This window comes from Drosophila serrata, unplaced genomic scaffold (assembly GCF_035046125.1).
Source record: "Drosophila serrata isolate PLE 108 unplaced genomic scaffold, ASM3504612v1 contig_217, whole genome shotgun sequence".
Taxonomy (NCBI): Eukaryota; Metazoa; Arthropoda; class Insecta; order Diptera; family Drosophilidae; genus Drosophila; species Drosophila serrata.
The window spans coordinates 681718-707061 of NW_028257115.1; the positions used below are offsets into that span (position 1 = coordinate 681718).

Below are 25344 nucleotides of genomic sequence, written 5' to 3' on the forward strand. Positions count from 1 at the left end.
TGTCCATCAGTCACCACTCAGGAGAGATTATAATGGGTTCGAAATCGAGGGTTTCTAGAGGGGTATATAGCCTCTCTGAGTTGTAAAGGTATTTAAAAATATTAAATACATTTAAAGACAAAATTTGTAGGTATATATAATTCTCTATAACTTTAGAAAGAATACTACAAAAGTAAATTAACAATTATGTCACTTTAATTTTAAAAAGTATCTTAGTTTGGCTTTGCAAAGAATCATTAAGTAATTTAAGTAGGGTTAAAAGATGCTATTATATTATAAATTCTTTAGTATTTTTACAGGGTAATATACAGTTGAGTTCTCGAATAAACTGACCCTTCCCTGAAGGCCGATAGAAATGGCAGTTACAGCAGGCTGGGGCAATCCATTCTCGGCAAATAATTGCGCCTTGTGACCCAGCTGATGATGCTATCTTCGAATGATTTATTTGGTGATAGCGTATAATTTAAACTTGCTCCTGAAAGTCCTTTCAGTGAGTGTCTTCCTGGACTTTTCAGCAGACGAAAGAACAAACTTTAATTTCATTTAAACAACTGTCGATGGCCTAAAGTGTTAGTCGCCGCAGTGGCCTTGATTAGCATATAAATCAAGTGGATTTGTTTTTATTATATATATATCTCTGTTTTGTTTTTTTTTTATTTCTCGTCTCGTGGTATTAATTAGGGAAAACAGGCAAAGGCCCCAGGGTCCGGGAAATTAACTTGGCCTTGTAAACTTAATAAAAAAGTTTCAGACTTCGGTCTTGCCCTCGGTTCGGTTCGGTTTTCGCTTTTCTTTTCTTTCTTTTTTTTTGGTTTAAGTAGAAGTGAGGAAAAGTTGAGTAAACTTTTCGCTTGAAATTTCATTTTTTACTGTTGCTCTCGATGTCTGGCGATTGGAATTTCGTTTTGTTGCCTTTCCCCACAGAGTTTTCCCTCTGCAAAGTGCATTCATCAATGTACATTTAAGCCCGATACTCGAATAAATTGAGACCTAGGCAAATGTAGGAAAATCCCAAAGCGTTTTCCACTTGAGCAAATTGAGTACACTCTTTAGGCATCGCCCACTTTACCCACCTGTTCCAAAAACTCTTGCCCAGGTAAAAGCGGAAAAGCATAAACATTTTTGTAAAACCAATTTGGCCCAGGCGGTCAACATTTCAAAGGGGTTTTTTTTTTCTCAGGTATTTTGCATAGTAATTAACCGAAAATTGGTTTAGAAATGGTCGGAAAATTGTAGTTCCAAAACAACTTGGAATATTTTAAAAGTCAACAAAGTAGAGTTACAGAACGTCTATGTAAGGCACCTTTAAATCATGACTAGGAAGACCTCATAGTTTCAGTTTAAAACTAAATTCTCTTTCAGGATAATTGCTTAATTTTCTCACTTAAACAAATACACACATTTCATTGCTATTGACTTTAAAATATTAAATAATGAATCCATTTTTGTGCAAATATTTAACTACATTCATAAAACTTCCGGCTTTGCGAGTGAAAATTTTCCTTTTGTCCATTGGTCGGGTGGGAAATTGCTGAAAACTCGCTCGTTAGCTTTTGATTCTCCCCCGCGGGCAACTCCGCAACAAATTCAGCTCCTTTTTTTTTGCCAATTTGCGTTGCTTTTTTAAAGTCGGCAAGTCCTGCGAGGAGAAGTGGAAACAAGAGGATTCCTCTTGACCGCCGGGCTTCCTCATAGAACTCGAGAGAAATCCGTTAAACTGCCGGGAGGGGAGATTTAATGAATTTATGTCAAGGTGCGGCGGAATCTGGTCCTGGTTTTCTGGCCTTACCATCAGGATTCAGCTATTTCAAGTGTCGGATTTGGAGGCCTGGTGCTCTTCCAAAGGCGACAAGGCGTTGTCAACAATAAAGCCGAATGCCATTTTAATTGGCGCAATGGGCCCAAGACAGCTGACAGCCCCAAAGTGGGAAAAATGCACTGAAAATTATATTTTAAATTGTAAGAAATATATGAAAATTATAAAAATATATTTGAATATATATATTTATAATTTTTACGCTTCAAATTAAGGGATTTCTGCTTAAATACTGATATTTTTGTCTAATTAAAATCCTTTGCAAATAGGGGGAATATTTTTTCTATCTGTCTCCCAATGACAGGTCGAAAATTTGTCCCCAAACGAGAGAAGTGGCTCCCCAGGGAGGTTGGGGAAAAACTCAGTCTGCAGGCACAGAAAATGGGGAAAATTCTCACTAGGGGCACTGAGGGGTGGTCAATGGTGGAAAACTCTAACGGTATTCGCCGCTTGACTTGACCTTCACTCATTGCGCACAATTAAAAGTTGTCCGCGACGTTTGCCACGCCACCGAACCGCAACTTGGTCCTTGCCTTGCCTTGTCTCTCCTTTTGGCCAAATAACAAATGTGCAAAGTTTAGTGAATTAAATGCGTCGCCGATGACATTGCCACGCGCTCTTAGGGATGCCTCCCTGGAACCTGCCACCAAATCTGAGTTGTTTCAGAGACGCGGACCAAAAAGTTTCAATTGATTCGGACAGGCCACAGCCAAAAGTGCTGGAAACTAATCTAGTTCCAAGCCCATGGACACAATGCGGTGGTTTTTTGTGCTATTCTGGGACTTCAGTTCAAGGTGAACACAATGCATTTCAATTCGAAAGTTAATTGAGTTTTTTATTTGAATAACATACATATTTCAAGACTAATTTCCAGGTAATTAAAAGCTATATCCATAGGCTCAAGCTCAGTGCGAAGCGACTGATATCCTTTTAGATATCCTCCTTTGGTTCCTCCTTTGGAACAATCTTGAAAAATTCATTTATACGTTTGCGGCAAGGTTCCAATACTTCCATCGTCTGCTTAAGTTGGGCACACAAATCCGGAGGAAGACTTTCCAATAAATCCGAGAAGAGTTTGTCCAGGATGCCCAGTAATTCGGCACTGTTCGGGCCTCCCAGTTCACCGGTGACATATAGAATGGTTTGAAGAGCGTGAACCAAATCTCGGTCGAAAGATGTAACGGATTTATTCCTCAGAGCTACCTGAAGATCCAAATCGGCCTTGTTGAAACATTTGATGTAGATCTCGATGGCGGTGGGAACACTTGTTTCCGTCTCCATGTCCTGATTGCGGCATTGCAACAAGTGTTCGTGAAGAACAGTCATCGGTGCCACAATATCTTCATTCACACGATAAAGGGTTGAAAGGCAACGTTGAAACATTGCCTTGGTATCGCGTTGATAGGAAGTGCTCCAGGTTCTGGAGTCCTCGATAGCCGCAATCTCTTCATTCTTGAGGGCAATCTCCAACAGAGTCTTCTTCTTGAGGGCCAATAGTTTCTTCACCGACACAATGGACTCCAGTAGCTTGTTGCTGTGAACAAAATTAGCATTGTATTGCTCCGGCTCCACAGATGGGGGAAACCCTCATTTCCTTAAGTTCCCTTTCGATAAAGGCCGACGAAAAGCGCCGAGCTTTGCCCAAACTGCGGCGGATCAGCTGCCATCCACGGCGGGGCAAGTAGCGAGTCTTCAACTGTGGATAGTACTCCTCCATGAAGCTACCCAAGTCGTAATCCAGCTTGGACGACGAGTCCTCGAAGTCACCGAACTCGCACAATAGCCACCTCTTCGCCGAGTTCGCCTTCAGGAGGTTCCTTAGTCTGCCAAATTGGGATGAACTAAGTATTTATTATTATTATTATTCATTTTTTTAATTATTCAAGGACTACAAACCTCGGATCAATGGGATCATTGGACACCAAGTTCTCACCGTCTTCCACCTCCATTTTCTGCTCCTCGGCTAGGTTTGTTTTTCTAAAATTAGGTTAGGTTATATATTAGGTTAGGTTATAAATTAAAACATTTTTGTATTATTCATTTATAGATGGCAAACCTTGGTGTAAGGGATGTGGAGTTCGGTCCCTCCAGGTTATTGGTCATCATCTCTTCGTCTCCTTTCTTTACTTCCTTATTAGCTTTGAGGTTCTTTTTAAACTGTGGACGCGGCACAAACAACTCATCTTCTGTGGAATAGGTCACCAGCTTTTTGGGCGCCTTGAAACGACGATTACGTATCTCAGTTACACTACGATTGCTGTGCAATCCAACGTTTGCAAGAGGAGGAGGAGTTGAATTCATTTCGTTTTCCATTTTACGTCTTGAAATAATTTCTTGGCAGCTTTCTTTGACAGTTGTCACGTGACTTGCACATTTGCTTAATAGTGAACAGGTTTGCTTTTCTAAAAAATACCTTATTTAGTCACAACAATTCTATCATGGTCACACTTTTATTTATTTTTTTATTATTGGTCAGTCTGGCTTGTATTGCTTTGTAAAATAATTTGTAAAGATAAGACAATATTCCAATACGAATTTAACTTGAATCTGGCCCTAAACTGGTGCTTATGAGCTACCGAACGTTTAATACCCCTCGTGGTATGGCCAAGAATTCATAAATTGGATGTATCAGCAATTTCCCGAATTGTCAAATCTGCTTCCATTTTTGTCCTCTAGTATAATATTTTGGTAGAATTTATATAATCAAAATCGTATAAATCGCATTTAAATATTATTAAGCAAGACTTTTTAAAAGATAAAACTGCAATCAAAGCAACCTGTGATCCTTCAATCAAACACAGATTAAGTCCACTCCTCAACCGATTCACCAACTCATCGCAGCATTTGTTGATCCTGCATTTATATTCCTACAAAAATATCTATCAACTCCCAACATGGATGACAACGAGGACGACGACGAGCATCCTGAGGGCGGACTCCTCACCGATGGCAGCCTAGAGGAGGAGGAGGATGATTTCGCAGATCTGGAGCCCATTGGACCAGTCGAAAGCTGGGAGTCCTTCGATGAGCGTGTCGAGGGTTTAATCTACAACGAGCATTGTGACAAGACTGTGCGAAGACTGGATGATCGCAGTCTGGATATTATCACCCAAGTGCGTCAGCAGTTCCGAGAAGCACCCAAGGGTGTGGCGGAGAGATGCAAAGCCCAGAAGTCACCCATTGACCAGCAGTTGGAGATGTCCAGTGAGCGATTGGAGGAGTTGATCCGCTTCGGCAACGAGTTGGTGACCAATGTTCGGGTGGCCAACGAGCGGCGTGAACTCAATCGCCGGATGTTCGAGGCGACTCAAAGGAACCAGGTGCAGGTCAAGTTGCAACGTGAGACCGTAGAGACTCTGGCTCGCTTCAGTGACATCAAGGCGCGTTGGACGGAGTTGGAGGAGTTCACTGAACCAATGGTGCTGTGGGATCAGATCGAGGAGCAGAAGCGTCGCCTCTCCGAGATCATGGATCGCAAGGATGAAATGATTGCTACTTGCCAGAAGGAGGTGGATCGTATGAATGCCAAGTATGAGTTGGATCGACAGGCTCAGGCCCAGGATCTAGCCTGTCTGGTGGAGCGAGTGGAGCATCAGGTGGAGACCCTTAAGTTGGCCTACAAACAACATCTGGAGATGCTGAGTCATACCATCGAACAAGAGCGCGAGATCTTTGCCATCGGAGCGGTGGAAAAGTGGCGCTCCTATTTTGATGCCATGAATACAAACTTGGAGGAGAAGGCAAACTTGGTGCGGACCCGCGAGCAATTCTATGCCGCTCAGACACATCACATTAATGAGACCCAGGAGGAGTTAACCAAGAGCACTCGCATTCGACTGCAAAAGGAGTGCGAGCGTCTGGAACTGGAGCTGCGAAGGACACGGGACTATGCCTTAATGAATTCCGAGAAAATGGACTATAACTACCAGGTGATGCAGAAGCGAAACGAGGAGAATGTGGTGATCAATAACCAGCAAAAGCGACGGGTGGCCCGTCTCCACGAGACCATAGCCCGGACCAGGCAAGCTCATAAGAATCTCATCGAGAGCGGGCAGAGGAATATATCGAAGCTTTCCACGGAAATCTACAAGCTTCATGCCCACATCAACGACATGGAATCGAAGGCTCTGCAGGCGCGGATTAACAATCGCGATAAGTTCGATAGCATTTGGGAGATTAACTATTTGGAGCTGAATGTTTTGGTGGAACGTGTCTATCACATTGATCGTATTATCCATGAGCAGCAATTGTTCTTGCCCTGGACTTGTCCCGTTCCCCCAATACCGAACATTAACAAGCCCAAGAAGAAGCGGAGTATCCTGGAGAAATTTGATATGCGTATTGGGCGGGTGCCCAAGAATCGAGTGGTAAAGGGAGCCTCTGGTGCTGGCAAACAACGTCCAGATATTAGGGATCTTCCACCAGATTCACTGCGTCTGATGCGTAATCTGATGCGAAAGCTATCCGATCGTGGTGGCTTTCTCATTGAGGAGCGCCTGCTAAAGATCCTGGAGCCCTACTCCGAGGAAGACAAGTGCCTGGTTCGCATAGATAATATATTTGCCGCACTACGTATTCGACATTTACGGGATGTCAAGGAGCTGACTAAAGTATTTATGCCCTTCACTTACTGTCCCAACTGCCAGCCACAGGGATTAAGTCCAAGGAAATGTGCGGAGGTGTTTATGAAGGACACCAAGCCCCATAAGCTATTGAGCAGCCAACCTGAGAATAAATCTTATTCATCGGAGATACCAGAGAAGCTTCTAAACAAACGCGAGGAGATGGCCAAGAAGTGCAACAATCACTATCTGGTCATGGAACCTGCTCTCTGTCTGCATGCCATGAATTTGTTCACCTCCAAGATGCATAAGCAAATGTATGAGCATGTGCCTGGCACCAACATGCATGCGGTGAATCTCATAAAGATCTCAGACAGCGAGATTCGTGATTTTTGGCGCCAGTTTGCAGCCTGTTTTCCGCCTGCCAAATGCAAGTTGTGGAAGACTTTGGAGCATGGCTTGAATCATTATGTGGAAGTGCTTAAATCGCGAGTACAGTATGATAAGGAGGTTGTCTTCCTGCGGCGCCAGAATGAGGAGCTGCGTCATTTGCTTCAGAAGTTTACTGTTTAACTATATGAAATAATGCTCTAGTTGATTCTGTAAATGTAAAATTGTATTTGTGGCTTAGTCTAGGGTTATTGGAAATTATAATTTTATGTTTAAATGGTTAATTTATTTGTTATTTATTTAATTATTATATTATTAAGATGGTTATTAGTTTAAAGAATGTGAAGCGATGTATACCTCTAGCTTTTGTTGTCTCCTATGACTGCTAAATAGCCGCTGCTTAATTTGTTCTTAAAACGGTCTTTCGGACGATCTTTAAAGAGGTCCTTAAAGCGGTCTTTAAGGCAATCTTGATGGATGATTTTTATCCAGTTTTAATACGCTTTTAAGACAAACCTTTGGTTTACTTCTTTTTCGTATTCTTCTCCCAGAACTTAATCTTAATCTTAATCCCAAATCAACTCCTAAACTTCGGTCTAGCTTCCATTCATCCTTAAGCCAAATTTTCGTTACAAGTTTTTTAGAAATCTAGATCTAGATCTAGAAATCTAGATCTAGAAATCAGAGTTCCATATTCCTAGAGAGATGTTCAAGCAAAGTTTCACTGATCTCACCAAACTGCCAAAGGACAAGGTCCGCTTGTGGCTAGATTCCATAAAATCGGTGATCTGTGATGCTGACGGAGTACTTTGGCACTTGGACAAATCCATTGAGGGCGCTGTGGATATCTTCAACGAACTGGGCAATTCTGGTCGAAATATATTCATTGTGACCAATAATGCGGCAATCTCAACGGCGGATTTTCACAAAAAGGCCTCTAATTTTGGCATGAAAGTAGATAAAGATCGTATCCTGACCTCGGCATACTCGTGTGCCCATTTTCTGTCCGCCAAAAAGTTCCAGAAGAAGGTGTTCTTCATGGGGGAGTATGGGATTCAATACGAGCTGGAGAACGCGGGTCTTTGCTGCTTTAAAGAGGATGAGAAGTTGAAAAGACCGATGCAGGAGTTTGTCAAGAATTTAAAGTTGGATCCCGATGTGGGTGCGGTTGTGGTGGGTCGAGATGAATGCTTTAACATGGCAAAGGTGGTGCGTGCTGGCTCATATCTACAGAATCCCAAGGTGATCTTTCTGGGCACCTGCTTGGATGCTGCCTATCCCATCTGCGAAAACCGAGTGATGGTTGGAGCTGGTGCCATGGTGGCAGCTATTAAGACTTTTACAGGACGAATGCCTCTGGTGATGGGGAAACCCAATCCCTGGATGGTGGACAAGCTGAAGGGTCTCATTGAGCCGAAGAGTACTTTAATGGTGGGCGATACGTGAGTATCTGTACCTAGCTTAATCAAGCAGTTATTACCATTTAATCCTTTCCAACTAGACTCCAAACGGACATTCTGTTCGCCAAGAACTGTGGCTTTCAATCTCTCTTTGTGGGCACTGGGGTCAATAGCCGGAAGGATGTGGCCAAGATCATTGACGAGAATGACCCTCAAAAGATGGACCGAGTGCCGGATACATATCTGCCCAGTTTTGGCCACTTGCTGGAGTTTCTGCGATAGTGCCACAACAGCCTGTGGCCTCATACAAATTGTAAATTAGCATTTGCCTCCTCGATTCCTGCATAAAATCAATAACACAAAAGCGGCCTGCTTTCCAGTGTCAGCCACAAACAGAAATCTGGTGGCATTGTCGGGTTTCGTTCCCTTGTCAAATGTCGAACACTTGCAGTCCAGTTCCCTCCCACAGCAAATGTCAGAGGCGGGTGGCCGCCGTGGACTCGACACTTCATCGCCATCAGCGGCAACCATGACCAACGGATGTGGCTTGGGACGGCTGCTTTTGGTCCGCCAGCACTGGAAAAAATATAAATATAAGAAACTTATATCTAATCTTGATAGCATAAATTTAATATTGATTGGTTTTTGCTTAATTTGTTTAATAAAATCTTTAGGGCAGAGTTTAATAAGAGAGAGGCAACAATATTTTATAATTGAGTGGTTAAATTTTGTGGTTGCTTTTGGTCTAAGTAAATTTGGATACTTCCAATAGATTTTTACTAGTCATTAACAAACATTTACAAAGATTTTTTTTTTCAAAAAGAATATATATAACAAACAATACTTTAAGAGCTGTAAGTTATTACTTAAACCGGTGGTGATTTTTAAAGGACAGCAATAGACGTTTAAGGCCCTGTTTATAAAAATAATAATTATAATAATATTTTCATTCCAAAAACAATAAAATCATATAAATATAATTCATATTAATTGATTTTCTTAATTTTAACTGAGCTGTAAAACAATATACTTTGTAGCCTATTGTTAAAACCATTAAGAAATAGGGGAGAGTAAGAGTGTTATCAATCAAATTTTAATGAATAAAATATTATTATTTAGAGCTAAAGAGAAACCCTTTTACAAATAATTTCCCCCAGTGCAGTTTTTCCAAAAACAGGCATTTCGAATGGCTGCCATGGACACGCCTCTGATGTGTTTAAAACGGTTTTTCCGCCGCCAGACATTTGTTGAGAGGCATAAAAAAAAGATGGGCCACAAAACGTGTGGCATACTTAGCGGCGTCACCAAGTGTGTTTCTGTTTTCGCAAGCTGTTTTCCTTTTTTGTTTTTTTTTTTTCTTTTGCCCGTGTCCTGCGTCCGTCGGGGTCGCAATAGGTGTCAGTTCAACATGTACCAAAGTTATTGAATGTCACAATTTGTAAATATTGTCTATTTATATTCGTCTATTTGTGTTTGTTTTGTGTTTTCAGATGTCCTTTGAGAGTCAATGGGAAAATAATGTGTGTTTTTTTTTTTTTATTTCCTATTATATATTTTTTCAGTTGTTCCATTTGATAATTTCCACACTCTGTTTTTCTAGTATTTAATGCTGGGTTGCGGGGAGCCTGTATTTTATTTATATATTACGATTTTCGGTTACTTTGCCGGTCCATTAGGACTGCAGTAAAATGAGCCATAAAAGTTAAGTATCGGAGTTTAAAAGACGCTTCTAGAAACCTTGACTGAACGTTTAAAAGAAAGGGGAAAAGATTCCTTTAAATTTTAAATTAATGGTTATTTTATAATAGGTTTATATCCCTACTTTTGCTGGTATGAATAATAAATCTTATTAAATGAATGTCAAGTTTAAATTTGTTTATTTGTTAAGTATGTTTTATGGTACAGCTTTAACAATATCGGCATATTCACATTTATTAAATCTGCAATTTATATTCGATTGTTATTTTTTGTGGCTTACTTTCTTTTATTGAGGATGTGAAATGCTGAGCCTTGTTTACAGGAAGCTGTATTTGTTGTCTGTTTGCGGCATCTGCCCTTTCAATTGTCAACTATCCTGTGTGGGGATGAGATTGCGTTGTCCTGAAATTACGCGGCGTTCAAAACTAATTATGCGAGTGAACGAGGGGTTGGGTTACATACAAAATGCTTAGCAAAAAAATGTGTATAACTTTAATATTAATTTATCAATTTTAAAACAAAAAATGTCTTTGTTTTTGGTCTGTTTGAAGAAGTTATTTCTTTTGCTGTAAGTTAGGTAAACTATTTTGTTCCTTTATCAAGAAGTATTTAATAAAGAGCTAGATAGATATATTTGTTATTCAAAATGGTATTATTATTATTATTATTATTTATTTTAGAAATTGGACACCAATTTAAATTATTTAAAATATATTTTCTTAGATTAAAAGAGATACCATTAACCCTAAAAATACTGCTCTTTTTTCTGTAGAAATAATTGCGAAACAAACAAAAATTAACCAACTAACATTTAAGTTATTTTATAAGAATTTAATATTAATTAAATTTATATAATTTCACCACTTTTCTCTCAGTCTAAGGAAAAGTGCTAGAGCGGAAGTGAAAAAAAATGCTAGAAATGAGCTTGAAATTTCCGTGGTTGGGTTCACTTGGTCCTGTGTGTTGTTCCCCTTGCAGATCTCGGGTGTGGATTGCTGTCAGGAGTTGCCCTCGGCTCCCTTCGTCATTGTCATTGTCATTGCCAGGATAAAGTAGGGCCTGGGGAATTTAGTTGTGTATTAAATGGAGAACAAGTGCTCCTTGTTACGCGGCACACTGTTTGGCATTGTTTGCCATTGTCCTGCGGAGCGGAGAAAACTTTTTGGAACTTGGTGAATTCCGGCGAATCACATGGCCAACATTAATTAAATTTTTGACGCTACACATAGATTCGATGATGCTGCGGACAAAGGCGTCTAATTAATTAGCAAAATAGCATGACAGGGTCGCCAGTTTGTCATCGATGCCGCCAGAAAAAACTCCTGTCATTTGTCAGGAACTCGCAATCCAAGGACCATCAACACTTGAAGGCAACCAGAGAATAACGATAATCCTTGAGGCATCAAAAACGCATCAAACTGTTGGGACGGTGACACCAAAAAAGTCATCAGTAAAATATTTACCCAATGTCGACGATATTCCTTGCTGTTGACATTATCCGTTGCTGATTTATTATCACCCGGCCTGCCGACACTTCTTTGTCGGAACAATAGAGTGTCCTTTCCCACCCAGCCCAGGTCCTTAGCTTTTGTTTTTCGGCACCTCCTCAACAGGAGATTCAAATCGCTGAGCCGAAGGCATTAAAGTATTTCATGAGGTTGGCCAGGCAACTCTGATATGTCTACCTCTAATTATGTGCTTACCTGTGTTCAGGGGGGAAAGTGTGATTTAATCTCTCAAGTTCTTTGAGAGATTCATTTAAATATTTATAATACACAATAAAATAGATTTGTAACGAAGTCATTGCTATGATTATATTATGGAAATGTAAACAATAAATAATTTATAAATACATAACAAATAATAAAGTTTAAAATGAGATAAGGAAATTGGATTTGTAAACTGTAAAATGCCAAAAATTCCTTAATTTCAAATCGGAAAGCCTTCTAATGTTAGTTTTTAATAGGTCGATGTAACCCCTCATAAAATTTTTCGCACAATTTCGTTTTTTTAAAACTCATAACTATGCCAAAAATACATTAATTTTAATTCGGAAAGCTGTTCTGTGCTAGTTTTATTATTTTTTCTTGTGTAAAATTGGCAACATTTTCAAAATTTTTAGTTTTTTTCCGGAGTCATCTAGATCGACGCAGTTTTTGTGCTGATCAAGAATATATATGGTTTATAGGGTCGGAAATGACTCCTTCGATGTGTTTTAAGCTTCTGACTGAAATGAGAATCCCTGTTTTGGGTATAAAAAATAAATGGGAACAGTCATTTCGAAGTCCAAATATTAATACTCTTGTATTGATTAGAAATGTATTATCTTTTCCCTATGTATGCTAATGTTCTGTTATTCATTATTGTATTTAAATATAGTATTTTGTAATGCAGAATTATTTTCTAGATAAATTCAAACAAAAAAACGATATAATTGGTATGGATTTTATTGGTATTTTTTAATACGAAAAATTTTGCGACAAATCAATTTATAAAAAACTCATAACTCAGCGAAAAATGCATGAAATTCAATTCGGAAAGCTGTTCTGTGCTAGTTTTTACTAGGTAAACAAATCTGCATACTCAGTTTAAAATATAAAAATTCTCAATTTTTTTCCAAATTTTCTCTTTTAAATTACAAAATAATTATTCTAATTATTCTTTAACAAATTGTAGCTTTAAGATAATTACTTCCCATTGAGTATATTAATATATTCGCTCGATAGCTGGCTATTTTTTCCAATTAGCAATGCCTGGTTTGTTTTCATTTAAATAATATATGTATTTTAACATTACTCCCACACAAATACACAATTTTGTGTGTGCGTCACAGTTTCAGGAAACACGCAATAATATTCCAGTTTTAATGGGTTGTTGCTTTTGGTTTGGCTCCCTCTTTGTTCCAATTATTTGCAGCTATCTGAAATCTGTATATCCACATTATTAGGTTAGGGCTCACGTGCGGACGGTAATTCACTTCGGCAGGTTGCCACCTGGACGAGAGTGTCCTGGCACCTCCTTGGGGCTGCCTTTCCCAAAACCTTTAAGCAACCCCACACGCACACACTCTCTCTCCCCGTGTGTGTTTGTATCTTATTGTTATGGTTATTATTATTTAAATTCCTTTGTGGGTCCCGGGCATTATTACCGGCTTCTCGACTGTCTTGACTAAAGTCGACATCCTGCCAACGTGCTTAGCATAAGATACGCAAATGCGCAAGGACCTTGCTCCCACCCACACAGGCACACTACAAAAATTATTTTATGTACTTTACAAATTAGCCAAGGGACCAGGTAAGGTTTAAAGCTTTAAATACTGCGTTGTGGAATTTTTAAAAATAAGAAAATCAGAGAATATCCCGTCTTAAAAGAATAATAATTAAAATATGAATAGCTTTCAGTTTAATCTACAATAAAAACCTTATAGAATAAAATAACAAATTTTTATAAATTTATTTCTAGCTTATTAAGACCCTAGTTTTCCCAGTGCACTCGATGAAAATACGGCTTAGATTTCCCTCAACCGAGATTTCAAGCATCGGCCTGACACTGCGTTGGCAATTATCCGACAGGACCCGGACCAAGGGATAGAGGTTTTCCCCAAATTGAATTGCAAGTGGCCAAGTTAAGTGCTCGTTATCATTTTCCAAACTGCGTCTGGCTAGTAAACTTTGGCTATTATGGTCCGGCCCCGTAATGGTAATTGGTTGTGGCGCAAAAACAAACAAAATTCAAATCTGAAAATCGATGCAAATCAAGCTCCGGAAATGTGCTAAATTATTTGCACATTAGGCAAGGCCCCACCATGTTCTATATAAGTATAAATAAAAAGCATTTCACAATTCTCATCATCATTATTTATTTGCACAATCGTTGAATTTATTTATTAATTACTTTCGATTACGTATTTGCTAATTTCTATATCATTTTTAAAGCTATACTAAATCTAGTTTAAATTTATTTTATTTATTTAACTTTGGTAGGCATTTAGGATTCTAAATCATTGATTTAAAGGTCTTGTTTTTGGTGTTTTCAATTTTATTTTATGAGGTTTTAAAACAATAAGATAGTTTGTAAGATATTTATTTAACTAAAACATATTTTAAATCATTATTAAAGGCGGTTATTTCAGGATTTCTTAATCTTTTTATATTTCCTTCGTTTTCTGAATTTTAATACATTTTCTTCTGACCATTAAACATTGATTTAGAATCTCCAAAGCCGGGACTTTCAGTAATCTCAATTGAACTCTACATTATCTTTGGGATTCGTTTTATGCTTTGCATACAGGCTAGTTTAGAAATATTTACAAAGACTCTTAAAAGTATTTACACAATAGCGCGGGGATTATAATTATTATTTTTTTTGGGACTAGGAGCAGTACAAATAATTCTTGTGTGAACACCTGAAAATGTCTTTTTCCTTTGTTGGTATTATTATTACTATTATTTTGTATCATTGGCTGCAATGGCTGTTAAATTGAGCTACTTGAGTTGAGGGCTGGACTAAATAATGCTGGCAAACTTTTGAGCTGACTGAACTTTGAGCGGCGTTTTAAAAACTTTCTGACAAGTTGACAGATTGTTCGGCCTTCTTATTTTTAAACTTTCCCTTCTTTTGCGAACCCAAAAAAAAAAGAACCAATTTCCGGGTGGGAAGATATTGAAAAGTTGCTGGGAAATCAGCAAAAGAAAAGGAAAAATCATTCATCAAGTTTGGGAGCCAGCGTAGAAATGCTTTGTAAAGGATATTTAATTAAAGGCCAGCCAAAGTTTACGCTAATAAATAAAACTTTTGACCCAAAAGGCCAGTGGAAAGTGGAAACGATATTGGGTTTTACGAAAAAGTTTCGCTGACTAATTTAGTGCGAAATTGATACAAAGTCAATTCAAACTCTTTTTTTGTAAAGACATTCTTTAGATCTCAGTTCAATAAACTAGTTGTCTTCAGCCTGATTTGATCGTTAAAGAAGTTGAATTTGGTTTTTCTTCTTAACAGCTATATCAAGGAGTAAAGTTTGTGTTTTTATCGTGGAGTATTAGAGAAATTGTTTGTAGGGGAAGGAAACACTTAACGCTTATCACAAAGTAACGCAACGCTTGGAGCGCTTAGTTGATGCCTTCTGTACAGGTTAATATGGCCACAGTCCCTTTGCTGGAACTCCTTGTATTTTTTTTTTTATTATTTACATTAGTATATAGACTAGACTAACCCCTCCCAGTGCCGCATCGCCTCCGCTTGACCCCTAGCCAACCCCTGCCCTCAGAAACCCGAGGAGACATGTCCCAGCTTCTTGCTATCCGGCAGCGTCCAATCATAACCAATTGAGGTATTATTATTGGTGGCCGAATTGGCATTTGTGGAGGCGGATCTTTGCATTTCGCGGGCAGGAAAATATACCACCGGTCCCGGTGATGGTGCTCTGTTCCTCTTGATCTTCACCAAGCCCGGTGAACCCGAGACCTGGGTGAGACGGACATTGTTAAGGGAATTACTGCCACCACCGCAATTGCCGGGGCCGCCTCCTTGTCCGCCTCCACCGCCGCCGGTGGCCACCAGGTATGTTGTGGTGGTGCTCCTCTGGGTGCCGTGCCTCGAAAAGCGGCCGGAAGAGCGATGATTCAGCGTTCCATCGCCGTTGTTCGATATGGAGCTCTCGTAATGGATAAGATCCGGTTGGTCACGACTCAGGCGGCGCTTGAAAAAAATGAGTAAAAAAATGCGCTTGAATTTCTCCCCAAAGATGATGTAGATCAAGAAGTTGACACTGCTATTTATTGTGATCATCAGATTCGAGATCTTGGTGATGTTGTGATCTATTGTGCTGTAGAATGCCTCCAAGGTGTTCAGTACTAAAGGCAGAAAGTTTAGCATAAAGAAAACTATCACCACACATAGCAGCATGGTGGCCAGACCAATTTCCCTTCTCTCCGATCTCGACAATCTCTGACGCTCCCTATTCGCTCTCTTCACCTGCCTGTATATCAAACAATTCAGAATGGCCAGCGTGAGGAAGGGTATTATATAGCTCACAATCAGGTAGCACCAGTGTATGTATATATTTATATATGCCTCTGATCTTCTCATTTTCGAGGGTATCACACAATGGAACACCACATTTGTGGCCGGATCTGTATAGCTTATGGTGACCACCTCCCAAAATCGTATCATATTATAGGCCACGGCAAAGCATACACAAACGATGAAGTATATCTTGGCACGACCATAGGTACAGAGAGCTCTCGCCTTTAAAGGATGACACACGGCCACATATCGCTCCAAAGTCACCGTAAAAGTCATATATATACTGGCTGTCTGAGCAATTAATCCAATGGGAAATACCGCTGGCGCTATAAACGGATATATGTTGTTGTAGTAGAAGAATGTATACCCTGTATAGGGGTATATGGCGGGTATACCAAACACCAGCATCGATGTCACAATGAGCAGGGTATCGCAGCGGGCCAATCCAATCAATAGATAATTAATACTCGATCTCATCTGTGGCCTCGACAGGATTATCATGGAGATTATATTCCCGAGTATGCCAAGGACACTCACTATATTTAGGATAACTCCGCATACCCAGAACTCTATTTTGTTATCCTCCAACAAGGGATTATATCGATCATCGCAGATTCGTGTCCAATTGGGATCCATGTCCAGACCCATATCATCGTAGTGGGGATATAGTAAATCAGGATGTGTGTAGTTATATACAAAGTGCTCTTCGGGTACCGTGTGATTCTGTTGTGGCAGGAGTTCATAGCGCACAGTGGCCACCTCGGTGGCCGTGGCACTGGCCAGGAAATCACTTTCGCTGATGGGACCCCAATCGTAGTCCGTCGGCGGTGGTGGCATCACTCCCGGCGATGGTAGCTCCAGGCGGAGCAGCAGCCTTGCGGCTGCACTCATCCTTGCTGGGTGCTGGGATCTAGTGGGCCAATCCTGGTCTCACGCCCCCGCGCAGGATCCTTATTCGCAATGGTCGAGTCCTTGGCATAACATTTGAGCAGCTGCCGGCAAACTTTCGCAGGGACATCAATTCTGCGGTGCTTACTGTCGGTCCTCGGTTCGCTTCGTCTCTCCCCTCTCTCTCTGGTCACGGGTCAGGAGGTCACAAGCACCTGTTCTCCAACTGTGTGTGTGTGTCCTTTGTCCTGGCTTTTGGCCGGCGTCGTCGACACTTTAAGCTGCAAAATAGGAAATGAAAAATGGAAGGTCGTTTAGTTCAAGGTTTCTTTTGTGGAGGATGCACAGGGAGAAAATATAAGACATATATTTTTAAAAAAATATATTACGGCATATAGTTTTAAAAAGTATATAAACATTTTAGGTATTTTATTAGTATTTTTATTTAACGTTTCAGCTAAAGTTGATATTTTATGTAAGAAGGAATATTAGGTCTAAGAATATTTACTGTGTGATTAAAAAAGGTAACTTGAATCGATCAAAATCAGTTCACATCTCTCTCCTCCCTTAATTACAAACCTATATTCTTGGAAGTTGGTGTTACAATAAATAAGATATACATATGTACAAAATAAGCTGGTTTCTATCATTCTCTTCACATTATAAATACATTTTTGGTGTCAATTGCGCCGTAGCTTCATTTTCTTTGAGTTGTTTGAGCGAAAAGGAAACTTAATTGATGCCCTCTGCCAGCAGGTAAATTTGTAACAATTAGTTCTATAATTAGAACAAGGATATAACGTTTCAAAATAATTTGTCGACCAATTTGTTAGAATTTTCCCTTCAGAAATTTAATTGGCTTGGAAAATACACTATTCCAAGAAAAAAGGAGGGAGAGATTTGCATGTTTAGAAAAAGGACTTCTAGGGAGTTTCTGGTCAAAGGAAAAGCTTAAACTGAATTAATGTTCTCTTTACATAATTAGGGATTAATAGGAATCTAAGTTTTGCTTAAAATGTAATATTACAATTTACAGAAAATTGAATGATTTATGTAGAAGTATATTTCAAGTGCCTTAAAATACTTAGAAACTTATCTTAAACTCCCCTTATATCATATATGTATGTCTTAATTATATAATAAATTAAAGTAATTTTCTCCTAGCAACTAAAATTTATTTCCCTCTTGATATATCTTTGTTTCAGCTCATATAGTAATTATAGGGTTATCAACACACAATCAACTTTCCTATCAGACTCTCTCTATCTTAACTATATATTATATGACCCTGTGTTAACATTAACACCAAATAAAGCCACAATGTGTAATCTCCATTATAAATACAAACGTGAAACTAACAGCAAATTAGTAGGAAACATTTTGTGTGTCCTGTGAAAGGATTGCCGCCTAATTGCCATTGAAAGTGGATTGGCTGAATAGAGAGTTCCGATTTCTATTGCCCATTAACCCTTAATGAAGGTCCTGTGTTTGTCATCCTCTAATGATTTAATTCACTTTATTTGTCTGGCAACAAGTGTGGGCCCCACTAACGTGTGAGCACTAAATCATTTAAGGGTTCGACCGGAATTGTACTAAATATTTCGTTGCCACGTGTAAATGTCACGAATTCTCACACCCTAACCCCAACCCTTGAGCATTAAATGTCACATTTTTGACACATCAATCAGACTTAAGTGGCCAAAAAAATAACTTGGACACACCCACACCTCCCACGAGTTTGTGGGCCAAATAGAGAGTGAGGCCAATATGCGATAGTTCATCAAGTGACCAAGAAAATCAGTCGGAACATATACGCAGATAAAATAATGTATTTGTAACTTACAGCACTGGGAAAATTAATAAGAAGTACTTGAAATATTAATTTATATAAGTTACAAAATGGGGGATAGTATATTAACTAGAACTATTTTTAAATGAATTATATATTTAAAGTAATAGCTAATCAGAAGACAATGATATATATTTTTAGAAACTTAATATATTAACTAGATTTTAACTTGTAAAAATATATTTGTTTTAATGCCCACACATTGGCATTACATTAAAGCAAATAACAAAATTTTGTACAATATATTTTTGTTAAGAGAAAAGTTTGTAAAATGTTGGCTTTCAAATTAATATATAGTTTATAATTTAAATTGTACTTTCTCTCAGTGATTAACTACAATACAAATGTGTGACTTATGCCCTGATTGCAGAGTGAAATCAATATACATATATTCATAAATATATATACATATATATTTCACCTGCTGATGTAATTTATAGCCAAGTTAGTGAAACAAAAAATAACCGCAAATGTCGTTTCTGATATGATATGATTGTGTAATTGCCATCGTGAGTGTTTGTGATGTTTGCGGTTTCTACTTTAACCCCAGAATGCAGTTGAGCGCGAAAAGAAAATCAGATAAATGGCAGGGGTTTCCCCCCTTAGCGATGACACATGGCCGGGTCACACGTTGCGTATGCGTGATATTTGTGAAAATGTATGCAGACGTTATCTGTGTTCAGTGTCCAAGGACTTGATTAACTGCCGCGCAGAATGTCCAGTGCAGGTTTAGCATGTTAAGTGGTCAGCGATTTGCGGTTTGTGTCCCCATGTCCTGCAGGTGTCCTTTAGCACCCGTAGTGTAGTGCGCTCCATTGTTTCGACCTCGAGGTCCTAATGCGATTATCTCAATTAGAGGCGAGAATTGAAGTGCTCTCTCTCTTCTGGAGGGCAGCAACTGTCCAGGGCAATTATAACAGCAATTATCTTTAATGTTTGTGACCCTTTTTTGCCACTCCCGATGACCTGCACGTGTCCTGCTTTAGTTGTCGTCCTTCCTGCTCCTCCCACATCCATTTTTTACGGCCCCTGACATTGGTAAATCGCCCACACGACCAGGCCCCAAAATTGCTTTTTGCCAGCCGAAAGGACACTGGGATCCTAGCCTAGATGGCAATTTTTTCCCCACAGCTGGCTTTATTGCGGCATTTGCCGGTATTCTGTATTCCGGAATTCGGAATTCCCCACCATTTCCTTTCTATTTTTTGTCACCCAGTTCAGACTTTAAAAAAGGAAAAAAAAAACAGAAGAAAAACACAGAGGCCTTTTTGGTTTCACTGCCTTTTGGTCTTTGTTACTTTTGGCCGGCTTTTGTTGTTTCACATGTTCTTTGGAAAAACATCAAACATCAAAGTACGGTTTGGGCATGAAAATTTCCCAGATGACTGTCGAATATACTTCTTGAAATATTGGGAAAATTATAAATATATTTTAAAAATATAATCAATAGGAATAATAAAACTAATCAATATAGGGGAAGCTTTTTCTCTGTAGCCCTTTTAATAAAAATATATATACCTTCACAGGAAATTGAGTTACTTAATAATTTGTAATAATAATATTTACTTTCTTTTTATTTCATTTATTTTTTTTTAAGCAATAATATATTTAAATTTTAGTTATCATTGATTTAGTTATCCATAGAAATCATTTCAAAATTGAATTAATCATTTACAAGATAACATACCTTTTAATACATTTATTTTTCCGGGAAAACCTTTTCCCATACCCTATATTTTCCTAAAATAAATGCTTGTATTTCAACAGAATTAAAATATAATTAAGAGTGAGTAGAACCTGTATCCATTTTCGGACCCATTAAACAATCTAAAGTTTCGGGAAGCCACTTTATGCCGCTTTCTGAATGGCTGACCATAAATACGGCTTGGATTACGAGGCTTAAATCCCGAAAGCCTGGCCAAAATCTACATGCATTTCAACCAACACAAAAAAAATCTTTAAGCTTTTGCTAACAAAAAGATGGAAAAAAAGAGCATGAGTTGTGTGAACTTTGAGTGAATCGTTTGCAGTTTTTTATCCAGAGCCCATGCAGTAAAGGTATAAACGTTTTTATGCGGAGGTGAAAACACTTAAACACTTTATGGATAAAGTGCAGAAAGTACCCAACCGTTGAGCTAATTGCACATTCAACTGCCTGGAGCAATTAAAACGAATGTACAGATATTAAACGGAATGTTATTTACGACCATGTGTTATGGCCAAATCAATGCCAGAAGGATAATTAGAACAGTCACGTCCTTAGCTGTGTGATCCTTTCACGACAAATAGTTTCAATTAATGTTTCATTCTCCCTGAGCGACATTCGACTTAATTATTCAGAAAGCAATTTGCATGTGGAATTGTCCTTGCAATCCTTTTTTGCCATCGTGTTTTTCCCATTTTCCTTTACTGGTTTTTGTTGGATTACCAAGGGTGTGGAAAATCCATGTTTTACTCGTAGTTTTGCTTGTCTAACTGGGCGCCGGATTGTCTGGATTGTGTGTCGTTTTGGTTGGGTTATTTTTGGTGCCAAAAATTTTACTTTTCCTTATATTTAAAGCTTAATTTTTGGCCAGGGTTTTTCACTGATTAAAAGGGAAATGGAAATGTGGCTTTAATTAAAAGATGTGGCACACTTACTTGATTGCTTTAAATGTATAACGTAATAAATATTAATATTCCTTATTCTTACATTTAGTTTTTGCTCATATAAATAGTCATAATTTTGCCATAAAGTAATATTTAAATCATTTATTTTCTCTACTATCAATTTTATTAAAGACCCAAGCTAGAATATATATAAATATTTCACTGTATTCTTCTGGCATTCTTCCTCAAATTTATTTAATTAAGCAGCTTAAGTATATTAACTTATGCCAGCGGCCACTTTTCCATTGTGATGCCATATGTGTCTGCCCACGGAATTTGGTTTTACATATAGTATATAATACATTTAGCTTTGGATTTAGTGTTTTCTGCACGCGAATTTTTATAGAAGAGCTAGGAGAGCCATGTGGAATAGCACAAAAAAAAAAAAAATACAAAATAAAACATATAATAGTCAAAGAATCTTGTTTGCGGCATGAAATGAAAACAGAAAAAAAAGAAATATTTTATAATTATAATATTTCGTAGAGAAAGAGTTCACTTTTCTCGCTCTTTGCGGTTTATTTTTAGTTGACAGTTTCAAGGCTTTTGCTCTCTCGACAATCTGGCAGACGGAACCCCAAAAGAAAAGCGGCAGAAAATAAAGAAATGCGACTTTTTCCCCCTCTGACCAGGGTTTTGGGGTATGTGAAATGTGGATGGATGTCCAGCCCAGGTTTTGTAACAATTTCTTCATTTCTCCCCAAAAAATCCAGCAGCCAGCACTTCGCTGTCATTTGCATATTTCTGTTGCAATTTTCGGTTTTAATGAGCATCCTGCGCCGAGGTCCTGTTGAGGGAATACCAAAAGGCAGCCTCTCTAATTGTAGGAATTCGCACAATTTGATTGCTCAATGGCCAGGTGCTGAATGCTCTCTCCGTAAAGCAACTGATTTATGCCCCAACGCGCGCCCGTCTTTGTTACGTATTTTTACACGGTGGGAAAAAACGTGGGGTTATTAGTATAATTAGTATATATTACAAATTAAAGGAAAATAGATTCATAAATAAAAACTAGTTTAAAAAAGTTTTCTTCTGGTATTAGATCTCTTTTATAGCAGTTTTCTAAATATTTATGGCAAGAAATATGTTTAATTTTACTGTGTTTGAATGAATCAACATTATATTATTTATTAAAATTACAAATATTTATTTACAAAATTAAATTAATACTTTTATTGGTGAAAGAAATATATATAAATTTAGAAAATTTTATCTCTGTGTATATCTCTTTATCAACCATAATTTTGTAGCCCAGTATTATGGATAGTTTTGTTGATTTCCCCATAAGTATTAATGGCTTTAAAATAAGTTAAAACTGTTTAAACTCATACCATAAATCCCTATAAAATTCCTTTATGTGTAATCTCTTTTATTTTTCCATTTAATGGGCCGCGTGGTTATTTGTTAGACTGAAATGCTGCGTTTAGGGTAAATAATCGCTGCATTGTTGCCTGCAGAGTACCACGCGACGTATACTTAATCATTTAGACATTAAGTAGCAGCGAAGGGAGAATGAGAAAGGCTCAAGATCTATTTGCTGGCAGCATTTAACCCAAGGCCAAACATAAATCTACCGCCTGCTCCCCACCCACTCTCTCTATGCGTAATTTTTCCTTTTGTACCTGGAAAAACTCGGCTCGTATGCAAATGAATGTTCTGCAATTTTAGTTAATTAATATGCAGTTTGTGGATAAGAGAACACACATTTATTTTTGCATGTGAATAAATTTGAATGGCAGCACCTGTACATATATATATCCTCAGTTGGATAAAGTTTTGGTGAAATTTACTTTGCACTTTTCTTTGGTGTTTATTCAAGGCCAAGGAAACCGGGGGCAAAAACTTTTTAATTCACATTTGTAGACCACTTTCCTTCCTCTCCCCCTCTCTCTTTAATATTTTTATTATCTTTTATTAGGTTTATGCATTTAATTAAAATGTAAATGCTTGGAGCCTATAAACATGCTTTTGACAACAATTAAATACTCCTAAGGTAGTTTTTGGCACAGAAATTAAAGCTTCAAGCATTTTATTTTATTAAAATTTCTTGTTACATTTCGTTTGTATATATTTTTGATATTTAATAAATTGCAGAGAAAGCGATGTTAAATTACAAGGTACAATATTCTAGGAAAGAAGTACAACGGCAACTGACGTGAAATATTTCATTTTCTTGGAAAATTGGCAGTTTATTTGGTAAGTACAGTCAAAGGGAAGAGGGAATATTACAAGAGTGAAGTGAAGAAATTTTTAGCAAAATTGTGAAAGGTTCAAGTTGGCAAAAATAAAAACAAAAGGCTTTGAAAGTGTAATTAAAATTGATTAAATATTTTCATCTGTGTTTCCCTTTGTAAAATGAAATAAAATAAAGCCAAACTTCAAAAGATTGTCACTAAATATTTATATATTTCTTATTATAACAATTTGTTATATGTCTACTTAAGATTTTAGTCGCTTTTCAAAAGTGAGAGAATGGAAAACATATAATTCTCTAACAATAAACAGTATTCCTGATTAAGTTACCACATTTCCAGCTTTGTTAGTAACCTATATATAATAATGCAATAACTGATTGTCAAGTCTTACAGCATTATATTGAATATTGATAACAGAAAAGGGAGTATGCTTCAAGAAGCTCATAGCATTGTGATCAAATTATTAAGAATTTGATGAGTGGCAGCATTATATGTATATTGTGCTGTCTGCAAGGAAAACCCCCTTTACTTTTTAACAATAGCATTCCCTGCATTGTATTTTTCTCTGGAATTTCTCATGTCATAATAAAAGCCAGAATCTGAGGATGCAAAAATCGAATTTGCTGTACCGATTGCATCTCATGGATGACCCGTCAAAGGCAGACTTTTCTCCACTTTTTCCGCCTTGAACAATAAATAAGAAAACAGAGAGGGAGAGAGATAGATAGAGAGGGAAAGTGAAAGCCACATGGGAGGTTTCCCACAGCAATAAATTAATCTTTTTAATATTCAACATGCTGGGGCTTATCGACATGGAAATCATGAGGATTTCCACACCCAAGGATGCTAATAAAAAAAGCCACTTGACATTTTGCTTTCTTAAGGCAAAAACGCGTTCTTTTATGACACACGTTTCTCTTTTTGTTTGTTTTTTTGGTGTTTTTTTAATAGGCTTATTAAGACTTATTTGCTTACCTTGGGAATTTAATTTACAACTCGTGTGTGCGTGTGAGTTTTCCTTAAAAAGACTCGCATATTTCCATTTGCATATCTCTGTGTAACGTGCGATGCGAGAATGTCAACAATCAATGCCAAGGGAGGAATTTTCACTTCGGTTCGATGGGGTTAATTATATTGGATATGTCACACGGATGATCTACGATTCTCAGCGAGTTCTTTGGCTTCTTTGGGTTTTCCTTTATTTATATTTTCTCTGCTTGTGTGTATATAGAGATAATTTACCAATTTGTTTTCACGTTTTCCCCAAGAAATTTCTTTTCGGGGGAGCTTTTTATCGACGCTCACTCACACTGGCCAGCTAATATATTTAATATATTTATTTATAAATTAATGCGCTGCTGGCTGGCACTTGATTCTACATATTTATAGGTACTCCGGGTAGAATTTGAAAACACTCTGCTCTACTAAATAGAATTGATTTAATTATAAACAAATCGTAGTGTTTATTTATTTATTTATTTATTTAGGGAGTGAATATCATTGCACTTTCACTATCGCTTTCGCTCTCTCACTTAACGCTGCTCTCCGGTGCGTATGAGTGATATATTTTTAAACACAACGACAACGACCGATGACGCCGATGATTCGGAAAACTGTTCTTCGATTCCGTTTCGAATCCGTTGAACGCTGACAGCCAACTGTGCCGCCGAATTTTCCGCCAGTTTTTCCGGTTGCCCAACATCAACAATGTGGCAGCAACAATGTTGCGCGCTAACATTGAGCATGCGTCAAAGAAATGTTGCAAGCAGTAGTATTTTTTGAGGAAATTCATTCATAAACGTTACTGCAAGCTGCATGTTGCTGCAGCAGCACCCTCTCTGTTTTTTTTTCGGTTGCACTTTCACTGCTCACA

At 38.0% G+C, this 25344-nt stretch overlaps 4 protein-coding genes across 5 annotated transcripts; 2 read left to right on the plus strand and 2 right to left on the minus strand.

Annotated features, from left to right (window-relative positions):
* Positions 1–2624: 2624 nt before the first annotated feature.
* aly (always early) lies at positions 2625–4225 on the minus strand. The gene is given in 4 exon segments (XM_020954080.2): positions 2625–3400; positions 3402–3657; positions 3713–3793; positions 3873–4225. Coding segments are annotated over 4 exon segments (1248 nt in total). The 5' UTR covers positions 4130–4225; the 3' UTR covers positions 2625–2746.
* Positions 4226–4582: 357 nt separating this feature from the next.
* LOC110185296 (dynein regulatory complex protein 1 homolog) lies at positions 4583–7052 on the plus strand. Its single transcript, XM_020954044.2, has one exon. The coding sequence runs from the start codon at positions 4711–4713 to the stop codon at positions 6949–6951; it is 2241 nt and encodes a 746-aa protein (XP_020809703.1). The 5' UTR covers positions 4583–4710; the 3' UTR covers positions 6952–7052.
* Positions 7053–7339: 287 nt separating this feature from the next.
* Positions 7340–8876, plus strand: LOC110185308 (uncharacterized). Of its 2 annotated transcripts, XM_020954062.2 has the most exons (3): positions 7340–8210; positions 8270–8481; positions 8549–8859. In XM_020954062.2, the coding sequence occupies exons 1-2, from the start codon at positions 7474–7476 to the stop codon at positions 8448–8450; spliced, it is 918 nt and encodes a 305-aa protein (XP_020809721.2). In that variant the 5' UTR covers positions 7340–7473; the 3' UTR covers positions 8451–8481; positions 8549–8859. The 2 variants fall into 2 exon arrangements, with proteins under 2 accessions (XP_020809721.2, XP_020809720.2); XM_020954061.2 differs by having other exon boundaries at positions 8270–8876.
* A 4832-nt stretch (positions 8877–13708) lies between these two features.
* Positions 13709–25133, minus strand: FMRFaR (FMRFamide Receptor). Its single transcript, XM_020954050.2, has 2 exons — positions 24447–25133; positions 13709–17059 (listed from the first exon to the last, which is right to left on the minus strand). The coding sequence occupies exon 2, from the start codon at positions 16779–16781 to the stop codon at positions 15129–15131; it is 1653 nt and encodes a 550-aa protein (XP_020809709.2). The 5' UTR covers positions 16782–17059; positions 24447–25133; the 3' UTR covers positions 13709–15128.
* Positions 25134–25344: the final 211 nt, after the last annotated feature.